Source organism: Lolium perenne, chromosome 4 (genome assembly GCF_019359855.2).
Source record: "Lolium perenne isolate Kyuss_39 chromosome 4, Kyuss_2.0, whole genome shotgun sequence".
NCBI classification, from domain to species: Eukaryota; Viridiplantae; Streptophyta; class Magnoliopsida; order Poales; family Poaceae; genus Lolium; species Lolium perenne.
The window spans coordinates 287349445-287360545 of NC_067247.2; the positions used below are offsets into that span (position 1 = coordinate 287349445).

Here is an 11101-nt window from a genome sequence, read left to right on the forward strand (position 1 = left end):
AGCAGTAGGAGGAGGCCATCGGTGAGGAGAAAAGGAGAAGGAAGGAGAAGCGGAGGAGGAGGCGGAGGAGAAGGGGATAAGTGAGGAAGGATAAGAGGCGGAGGGGCAGTTTTGCATATATAGCCTAGGTTACCGCCGGCGCACCTATATGGTGGTGCGCCGGGGGTACACCTGGGCAAAGTTCGGGCCGGGCCGGGCTTAAAAAAGCCCACGGGTAAAAAGTCGGGCCCGAGCCCGACCGTCGGGCCTGTAATTGAAGCCCGAATCCGGCCCGAACGAGGAAAAAACCCGGCCCGGCCCGAGAAGCCCGGCCCAACCAGGCTAAAATGCACGAAAATGAAGGCCTGAGCCCGGCTCGGCCCGACGTTCGGGCTCAGATTTCAGGCCCGAGCTCGGCCCAAAAGTGCAAGCCCGACCTAGCCCGGCCCAGGATTTTCGGGCCGGGCTGCCCATGCCCAGATGTAGCCGAGGGTAAATATTAATTTTTAATCAAAATCTAAAAGCTGAAAAACTAATGTCTTTTGAATTTGGCGAATCATAAAATTGTCTAAACCACCCAGGGACGAAGCTAGAAACAAATACCGATGGGGTCATATCTATATCCTCTCTACGATACTGGGGTCAGCCTCCATAAATCATCAAGAGTTAGTATTAATTAGTGAAGGATTTGCACCTTTGCATAGGTGTCAGCTGACACCAGTGCCACAAAGGCAGCTCCGTCCCTGGAACCACCATAGGTCGTTGAAACTAGATAGAAAATTTCACGTAGATAAATTTTGATATGATTTTTTTTCATCGAAGGTCGTACGCATTCAGAAATCCCGTTTTTCCGAAACATGACGCTATTTTCCATTATATAGAAATTTATGTTCAATTTTCACTAAAACTGGGTAACATAACATATGGGCATCTCGAAAAATTTTATTTTTAAAAAATTCTATCATTTTCTTTTATTTTTTTTAAGAACTGAAAAGGCGATCCATAGGGGGTCTGGAAGGAAAATTAGAGGCACACTTACCGCCGGTGCCCACCGGCGCACCACCATGCGGTAAGTAAGGCTCTAATTTTGGCCCTGGCCCGGACCTGGTTCACCCTTATCCTCGGCGCGCCAGCTCGAACGTGCGCCAGCAGTAGTCTGCTATCACTGACGAAACATGTGCACCGGCAGTATTTAGCACCGGCACATGCCCAATTTAGAGCGCCGGGGTAACCCGTGCGGATATAGGCCTTTTCCTAGCAGTATACTAATAGTTGCATCTCATAAATAAAAGGATCGACCATAGGATAATTATAAATATGACCATAATCATGTTAGAAAGTTTATATGGTTCTAATTATGTAGCATGCCATGTGCGCTTTGGGGGATTTGGAAATGTCATAATGCCCTGATCTTTGAAGGCAAACAACCATCTATGCAGGCGTGTAAAGCAGTTTTTAAATATGATCTAGAGCTCATTAAGCACAGGGTTAAGCCTGTGCACAGATCTTCTATAGCCACCTGGTTGGAGTCTTCTTAGTCTTTTTTTTTTTGTTGTATATCTCTAGTTTTCTTCTTAGCTTGGTTGTTTGGGGTACTCCTCTATACCCCTCTCTATATATATACCATGTAAATACCCGTTTTGCCTTTATTTCTGGGCTTTTATATACATAAATCACACCGTAGGGGACTCCCCAAAGGTTTATCGGTCAATTTTTTTTATCTAGCATATATAGAAAGATCAAGCTAGTGCCACAAATTAATAGTCCTGAGGTAAAATACTCCCTTCTCATCATGAAGTTTTTGTCTTTATTTTCAGTGTTTCTTTTATTGTGGCAGTCACCTTTGAAAGTCCCAGTTTCATATCAAATTATACACCTGGAAGTTAAAATCCAGGCAATTGGATGCTCGAGAAGCTGGGACCCACCACGGCACGCTTGCCTAGATTTGGTGTGTCGTGGGCCCACCTGCTCCTCAGCCTTCTCGTGAGCTCCTTGGTTGGCCACTCTTCGTCCTTCCGAAAAACTATGGCCAAAATCATGGATCCATTTAGTTTCGAGAGGCTTCTAAGAGCATCTCCAACACATGATGTAAATGTAAAATAACCGCCGTTTATATCATTTTGGCCCAAACAAACATCTCCAGCAGATGATGTAGATGTAAAAAAGGGTCCAAATTTTTTTTACATCGCGATGCAAATTCTGCATCACGCGATGCAAATATACATCACATGTATGTAAAAAGTCGGCCGCGCAATGCCACCAACTATCGCTTTGTGTTTTCCTCCTCTCTTCCCCACGTGACCTGAGTGCCTACCGTCGACCATATTCCAGCGATGGCCACCCTCCGTGCCACCGCCCGTCCCTACAGCCGCCGTCGCCCAATGCCCGCCGTTGTGCAGGCTTGGAGGACATGCTTGAGGTCATCTCCATTCCTGGCGTCGATGTTCCTGCACGCGGTGGTGGTGCCATGAGGACATGCACGAGGTCCTCTCCTCCGACAATAGCCTCCCGTCCTCACCTTCGGGCACCTTGACCGGAGGGAGGAGGGCATCGGGCTCCGGCGCTAGGGGCTAGACGGCGGCTTTCTTGGGGGCAGGGTTCGTGGCAGGGGTAGTGGGGGACTTGTTGGCGGAGCTGGACGACAGCGGCCCATTAGTCGGCGTTGGCCTGGGCGCGGGATGGTTCTTCCTTCCAATTTTGTTTCCCGAAAAGGCAATTTTTTCTCTCGATTTTTTCAAATCATTACATGGATTCACTAATTGATTATAAAGTGGTTCTTATTCGAAGAACCCTTGGTTTAGCTTTAGATTCAATCATAGTGGCTCTAGTACGAATCTAAGGGTTTAATTGAACTGATTCATAGGATCACAACAAGATAATTTCAATATTACGTTTACGCAAAAAAATCCAAAATAGGGAAGAGAAATGTCAAGAGGCCTCTAATGACTGGCATAAGGGAAAGGAAGAAATACAGATGAGCCAACTTGATATTTTTTGGCATTATCATCACAAAGAATATCTTCCAATTTTTTCTTATTCATATCTTCAAGGCTAATAAATCCAATCCAGTGGCTGATGAAGTTTTGAAACTTTTTTCTAATATTGGTTGAAAATTTGTGTTGTTGCTACTTTAGCAGGCTCGCGGCTCGGGGGTTGATTTGCTTGGGTTGGATTGGATGGATGATCTGTCGACTCATCTATTTCTTACTAAACGTGGAAGATGGGATCCGTTGTTTCTCACCGTGCAGTTCGAGCGGGCGTGGCAACACCCGACGAAAAGCTCCAAAACAGAATGTATAATGCATGTAAATTATGCATCATCATCTGCTGGAGATGCTCTTGAGGTCAAAAAAGAGAGAAAAAAAAAGAACCAAGATCAGGGAAGTCCAGTAGAAGCGCACGCCGTTTCTCCAGAGAGAAAACCGGATCGAGTAGCAGCCACCAAATCCAACACGAATTCAGGAATCAGGAGTAATGTATACATACATACAGCCACCAAACTACTATGTATCGTTGAAGCTGAACCAAAACTCAGTATCTGTTCACAGAAAATATAACTACCGCTAATTATCTACCTAGCAGACACTCCTGTGCATCATCTCGTTGTACTGCAGCCAGGAGATCTGTCGCTGCAGCTTCATCTGCTTGTAGAACTTGGCGATGAACTCGTCCGCTTTCACGTCCACCCCGGCGTCCTCGCTGCCCTCCGCCGCCTCCACGTTCCCGCAGCTGGCCTCCATCATCGCCCGCTCGAGCAGCTGGTCATCCTCGACGCCGCACTCGCTCAGCTCGGCATCGTCGTAGTAGTCCCCGGAGCAGCCCTCTTCGTCCTTCTCCCTGTTAGCGATAATCACTCCGTCGCCGGCACGGCGACGTGTGCCGTACGTATACGAGTAGTGTACGTGTTCCGTTCTGATCTAGGAGTTGTGCCCCGAGTCGGTTAGCTAGTCTAGGTACTATATAATCTATGTAATAGCTAGGCTTGTAACACCACATCGAGAATCAATACGAAAAACAACAGGCTCGATACGGGCCTGTGGCGATACATTGTTTTTCCGTGTGCGTGAGTTGGAGCTAGCTGATCGTACGTGGATTGCTGCTGTTTTGGCTTGTTTGCTGTGCGTGTGCAGGTCACGTCTCGCCGGATCGTCTTCGTCAACGTCGGAAAGAACTCGGCGATTGGGGCTGGGCCAACAATTGGTATCAGAGCCTCGTGGAGGATCTCCTAGTAACGGGAGGTCATGACGAAGGAAGTGGGCGAGTCTTCCGGCGCCGCGGCGCCGGTGTCGACGCAGTATCCGCAGTACATCCGCGACAACTACACGGTGTGGGCGACCACGATGATGTGGGCGCTCGAGTCCAACGAAGTCTGGGAGGCTGTTGATCCGGGCGGCGACGAGTTCATGAAGGGTGCGCCGAAGTACCGCAAGGACCGACAGGCACTCACGGCCATCTGCTCGGTGATGCCGATGGACGTGAAGCAGCACCTAATCTCGAAGACATCTGCAAAGGAGGCGTGGGAGACGATCAAGACGCTGAATCTTGGTCATGCGCGTGTCCGCGAGGCGGCCCTACAAACCTTGCAGAAGCAGTACGAGAACCTGGAGATGGGAGTAGATGAGAAGCTGGACGCCTTCGCTTCGAGGGTCGCTACATTGGTCAATGGGATTCGCGCGCTGGGCGAGAAGCTCGAGGAGATCTCGATCGTAAGGCGTTTCCTACGCGCGGCACCGCCGCGTTACTTGCCCGTTGTTTCGGCGATCGAGCAGTGCGTCGATCTCAAGACTCTCACGATGGACGATTTGGTCGGACGGTTCAAGGCGCATGATGAGAGGATGAAGATCACCTACGGCGGCGAAGCAAAAGTGGAGGAGCACGTGATGCTTACGCGCGCAGTGGCAGGCAATGGCCGCAAGAGAGAAGAAGAGCAATGGAGCATCAAGCAGCGGTGGTTATCAAGAAGCCTCCCGCCCGGCGAAGAAGTCGGATGAGAAGCCGAAGAAGCCTAAGAAGAAGTTCGATAAAAAGAATCTTCGCTGCCATAAGTGCAACCAGCTCGGTCACTTCAAATCGGAGTGTCGCAACTCTCCGGAGAAGAAGGCTCTCTTGGCGAAGGAAGGAGATGATGGACCAATGATGTTGATGCTCGAAGTATGCGAGCTGATGGACAACGTTGGATCAACTCCGCATGTGCCGGCTAGGGAGATCGTCACGCTCGAGGAAGACAAGGTTTTCCTTCATGACAAGGCGAGGATGAGGACAGCAAGGCATGTCTGGTACCTCGACACAGGCGCAAGCAACCACATGACCGGCGACAAGGCTCAGTTTTCTGAGTTAGACCTCTCGGTGGGAGGAACGGTTCGGTTCGGCGATGGATCGACCGTTGGGATAGCAGGGCGAGGTACTGTCCTGTTTGAGTTGAAGAACGGCGGTCACAAGGTACTCACGGATGTGTACTATATCCCCAAGTTGAAGAGCAACATCATCAGTCTTGGTCAGCTCGCGGAGCGTGGATGCAAGATCGTGATCGAGGACGAGTTCTTATGGGGGTATGATCGTCAAAGGCAACTCATCATGAAGGTGGAGAGGGCGAGGAATCGACTCTACATCCTCAACCTGGATCGGGTGGATCCGGTATGCTTGATGACAAGCATGGAAGACTCGGCATGGAGGTGGCACGCGCGCTACGGGCATCTTAATTTCCAGGCTCTACGGCAACTTGGACAGAAGGAGATGGTACGTGGCTTACCGTGTGTTGATCATGTTGAGCAGGTGTGCGACGGTTGTCTCATTGGGAAGCAAAGGCGAGCCCCGTTTCCAAGGGAGGGACAATATCGAGCAAGCAAGGTTCTTGAGTTGGTGCATGGAGACTTATGCGGACCAATCACGCCGGCGACCCCCGCCGGGAACAAGTACTTTTTGCTCATCGTCGACGACTTCAGTAGATACATGTGGGTTGTGTTGCTGAAGAGTAAGGATCAAGCTTTGCAAGCGTTCAGGATTGTGAAGATGGCAGCCGAGGTGGAGTCCGAGGCAAAGTTGAAGGCCCTCCGTACCGATCGGGGTGGGGAGTTCAAATCCAATGAATTCAAGGCGTTTTGTGAAGCTCATGGGATCCAGCGGTACCTTACCGCGCCATATTCACCGCAGCAAAACGGTGTTGTGGAGAGAAGGAACCAAACCGTGGTGGCCATGGCACGTAGCATGATGAAAAGCAAAGGCGTGCCGGGCAGGTTTTGGGGTGAGGCGGTCACGACGGCCGTCTATCTACTGAACAGGGCACCAACTAAGAGCGTGGTTGGTATGACTCCGTACGAAGCATGGTACGGACACAAGCCCTCGGTTGATCATCTTCGCACTTTCGGGTGCGTGGCGCATGTGAAGACGGTATCCGGGCATACTAGCAAGTTGGCGGATCGAAGTACTCCAATGGTCATGATCGGCTATGAAGCCGGTTCGAAGGCGTATCGCGCGTACAATCCAGTGAATAAACAGTTGGTGGTGACACGCGACGTCGTCTTCGAGGAGGAGAAATCATGGAATTGGGGCTCCGCGGAACCGGTACAATCAATTTCTAATGAAATATTTACTGTAGTCTACAGTGATTCGCATGCAGATGATCAAGAAACAGCATCCCGGGGCGTTACGGATTCAGGCGCTGGTTCAGGTTCAGAAGATGGAGGTCCGGGCGCGACAAGCAGCAGCGCTACGGCTGATGGTGCTAGCGATCGGAACAGCGCGCGGAACGGCAGCGAGTCGAGCGCTCGCTCGACCGAGCCGCTAGGGAGCTCTCCGTACAGGAGTCCTGGAACGAGCAGCAGCTCACGGAGCAGGGCGCGCGGCCCAGACTGGGAGGAGCCAGGGACGCCGGATGAAGAACCAAGCACCCCACGAGATGGCTTTGAAGCTTCACCCAGCAGTCCAGCAAGCCTAGCTGGGCGTGGTGCTGTTCCATCACCAGGACGTGGACGGGAATCACAGGGTGGCTCTGATCGTCCTGTTTCCCCGCGAGCTACTGAAGATTCAGCAGACGCTGAAACACGAACTACGTCAGCTTCCGCGTCTCCTCCAAATGCATCGGAAGAAAGGAGACGTCCGTCTACTCCGGAAAAATTTCGAAGCGTACTGGAATTATATCCGCCGGAGACCTTTGGCACAACGCGTGCGCGAGGGAGAGGACAAGGTCGGTGTTTACTCACCGAGGAGCCGACGAAGTTCGAGGACGCAAACACGGAGGAGTGTTGGCGTCGTGCTATGGATGAGGAGTTGGTGTCGATCCGTGACAACAATACATGGAAGCTTGTCGATCTACCCAACGGCCAAAAAGCCATAGGGCTCAAGTGGGTGTACAAGATCAAGAAGGATGCCGAAGGGAATTTGGTGAAACACAAAGCAAGGCTAGTGGCCAAAGGCTACGTGCAAGAGCAAGGTGTGGATTTCGAAGAAGTGTTCGCTCCCGTTGCAAGGATGGAATCGGTGAGATTAATTATCGCTCTCGCGGCTCAAGAATCTTGGAAATTGCATCACATGGATGTGAAATCCGCGTTTTTGAATGGAGAGTTGGAAGAAGAAGTCTATGTGAGGCAACCACCGGGATTCGTCAAGCGAGGAGAGGAACACAAGGTATTGAAGCTACACAAGGCGTTGTACGGGCTACGGCAGGCCCCTCGGGCGTGGAACATCAAGCTTGATCATACATTGATCTCTCTCGGATTCGAGAAGAGCCCACTGGAGCATGCTATGTATAAGCGAGGTCAAGGAAGGGATCGTCTACTAGTTGGCATCTATGTCGACGACCTATTGATAACCGGAGCGGATGAGGAGGAGATTGCTAAGTTCAAGCTACAGATGAAGGAGTTATTCAAGATGAGTGATCTAGGCTTGTTGACCTACTATCTTGGGATCGAGGTGCAACAAAAGCTGGGTGAGATCACACTATGCCAGGAGGCATATGCAAAGAGAATACTCGAGAATTGTGGCATGGAAGATTGCAATCCAACTCAAGTTCCAATGGAACCTCGGCTTAAACTAAGCAAGAAGAGTGAAGCACCCGCGGTTGATGCAACGGAGTATAGGAGTGTGGTCGGAAGTTTGAGGTATCTCGTGAACACAAGACCGGACTTAGCCTATTCCGTTGGCATTGTGAGTCGCTACATGGAAGCGCCCACAACAGAACATTGGGCAGCGGTAAAGCATATACTCAGGTACATCAAAGGGACAATGACTATGGTATTGTCTATTTGAAGGAGAAGGGGAAGGTGAAGATACTTGGCTATAGTGACAGCGACATGGCAGGCGATGTTGACGACCGTAAGAGTACCTCGGGCGTGGCATATTTCCTTGGAAATAGCATCGTAAGTTGGCTATCACAGAAGCAAAAGGTAGTTGCATTATCTTCCTGTGAAGCTGAGTATATTGCAGCTGCAACCGCGGCGTGTCAAGGTGTGTGGCTAGGGAGGCTACTCGGTGACCTCATGAACGAGGAAGCGGAACGGGTGGTGCTTAATGTTGACAACAAGTCCACAATCTCTTTGTGCAAGAATCCGGTACACCATGACAGGAGTAAGCACATTGATACGCGGTATCACTACATACGGGAGTGTGTAGAGGAGAGCAAGATAGAAGTCAACTACGTTCGCACCGATGATCAGCTTGCAGATATTCTGACCAAGTCTTTGGGTCGACTGAAGTTCTTGGAGATGCGACGAAGGATCGGCGTCCAAGCTGTGAAGACCGGCACATCGTGCTTAGGGGGGTGATTGTTAGCGATAATCACTCCGTCGCCGGCACGGCGACGTGTGCCGTACGTATACGAGTAGTGTACGTGTTCCGTTCTGATCTAGGAGTTGTGCCCCGAGTCGGTTAGCTAGTCTAGGTACTATATAATCTATGTAATAGCTAGGCTTGTAACACCACATCGAGAATCAATACGAAAAACAACAGGCTCGATACGGGCCTGTGGCGATACATTGTTTTTCCGTGTGCGTGAGTTGGAGCTAGCTGATCGTACGTGGATTGCTGCTGTTTTGGCTTGTTTGCTGTGCGTGTGCAGGTCACGTCTCGCCGGATCGTCTTCGTCAACGTCGGAAAGAACTCGGCGATTGGGGCTGGGCCAACACTCCCGGGCGTCGCAGAAGAAGTACCGGTCCTCGCCGTAGCGAGCGGGTGTGTCAGGGACGGCGGTGGCGATGCAGGGGATGAAGCGGAGCACGCGCGCGGAGGGGGTGCGGAACCGGAATGAGGGCGTCTCGTCGATGGAGAACTCGCGCTCGCCGTAGCGGAGCTGGTCGTTGCGTCTGCCGTGGAGGCCGAGGCCGCTGCGGCGCAGGGTCTTGAGCAGGCGGAGGCTGCGCGCCGCGCTCCCCTTCCGCGCCCAGAGCACCGCCAGCCGCAGCAGCCGCCACGCCTTGCCGCTGATCGACGCCTTCTTCAACGACTTGGGCGTCGCCATTGTTGTCATGGTGTCCGCCGGAATGCAGCAAAGCGATCGCAAGGCCTGCGTCGCCGTAGCCCGTAGCTGCTCGAATGATTGCTTGCTGCTCTGCTCTTTCGCTTTTGCTAAGGAAAGGGTTTGTTCGGTAAGAGAGTTGGTGACGAGATGAGTGGGCAGTGTGCTGCATATATAGGGAGCTGGGATTGATGCTGTGCCTGTGTCTTGAGGCGAGAACGCGACGGAGTTACTTGCATCTTTGCTTGGCAGTTGGCCGGAAAAGCTAGACATAAGCTGGAGCACCAGCAGTCGATGATTGCGGGCGTGGCGTGTGGGGCTCATCGGCCGGATGGACGCCAAGGAATGCGCGTCGCGTCTCTGCAACGTGGGGTCCGTCTCCTATGTCGCTCGCCGCGCGCCGCATCTTCGTCCTGCGGCTTGACAGTCCATGGTTTTCCCAACACGGTTAACCCCGGGGCGTTTTGTTTTGCCTGCCAAGTTCGTCGTCTCTTTCAAATCGTGCTCCCAGCCTAGGTACACAGCAGCACTGACAGCTGACTGTGAAGAGTCTAGGTCGAAGTCGAAATTTGCTTTTGCTCTCCTTCATCTGTATCTTGCACTTCTCCCTGCGCTTTCCTTGATCTGTATCTTGTGCTTTTCCCGACCAAGGCAGCTTGCTCGTGAGTTGTGATCGCGCGCGCTATAACATCAGAAAACGATTTCTTTTACTTGCCACTCTACCAGTTTATCTTGCTTCTCACATGAAACATTCTCTCCTTGATTATGTTACGCAATTACTTGGATCGTCAACGGGGAACATGGCTTGCTTAATTTAAGGTCTGAACCGCGTAGACGCGCTGGACAAAGAACTGAAATATTGACCAGGAGCCAGGGAGGGCAGCAACATCGATCAAATAATTTTTTGACTGCCAACTCTCCAAAAGCTAGAATAAAGAAGGGTGAATGGGTGTTAAAAGGACTTTGTTAAAATCAGTGTGGATGCATCGTTGATCTGCTACGGGGCACAACACGTGTGTGGTAATCCGTGGCAGTTTTGGTAATTTTGTAATAGCGATGAATTCAAAATTTGAGCATGTTTATGATGCAATATCAACGGAGGCGCACACGATGAAGGAACGACTTATCCTTGTGCAATCCGTTGGATGCAACCGGATCATACTTGAGTTAGACTGCCTTGAAGTAATTAATATCATGAGGGAGGGAGAAAATTTTCTCGATATTGTGGCAACAGTTATTGACGATTTCTACTATCTGGTTAGTGATTTTCCGAGAGTTATTTTCGAACACTCTTACCGTAAAGCGAATTGTGTAGCTCACGGGTTAGCTATGGTAGGTAAGGGGATCAATGGAGCAAGTTTGGCCGATGATCCCTCGGATTTTCTTATATTGGATGACATAACCTCTATTTTAAATGAATAAAGTGAGCTTAAGGTGTCAAAAGAACCCCGAAGTAACATCATAATATCCAGTGGGCAGTATTTGAGGTCCAGGTCCACCTCGCGTGGTACTTGTATGCAACTCCAATAGATCCAGCGTACTATGGAGGTAGAAATATAAAACACAATTGACACCATAGTATAAACTATGTTTCCTGTCAGCATGACGAGACTATAAAACACTTATTTTTCCAGTGAAAATTTGTTAGATCTATGTGATGGGTCATCCAAATAG

At 50.6% G+C, this 11101-nt stretch overlaps 1 protein-coding gene across 1 annotated transcript; it reads right to left on the reverse strand.

Moving 5' to 3' along the window:
* Positions 1–3411: 3411 nt before the first annotated feature.
* On the reverse strand, positions 3412–9766 carry LOC127295672 (uncharacterized). The gene is made up of 3 exons (XM_071818178.1): positions 8869–9766; positions 6627–6994; positions 3412–3896 (listed from the first exon to the last, which is right to left on the reverse strand). The coding sequence occupies exons 1-3, from the start codon at positions 9749–9751 to the stop codon at positions 3555–3557; spliced, it is 1593 nt and encodes a 530-aa protein (XP_071674279.1). The 5' UTR covers positions 9752–9766; the 3' UTR covers positions 3412–3554.
* Between the last annotated feature and the right edge of the window lie 1335 nt (positions 9767–11101).

Bases quoted from the DNA above. Each gene is read 5' to 3' on its own strand.
- LOC127295672 (XM_071818178.1), bottom strand. From the start codon at position 9,751: ATGAGCCCCACACGCCACGCCCGCAATCATCGACTGCTGGTGCTCCAG. The intron at 6,995-8,868 runs AGATTATATAGT...CTGAATCTTCAG, and splicing joins TACAAGCCTAGCTATTACAT to TAGCTCGCGGGGAAACAGGA. The intron at 3,897-6,626 runs GTAACGCCCCGG...CACAACTCCTAG, and splicing joins CTGAACCAGCGCCTGAATCC to ATCAGAACGGAACACGTACA.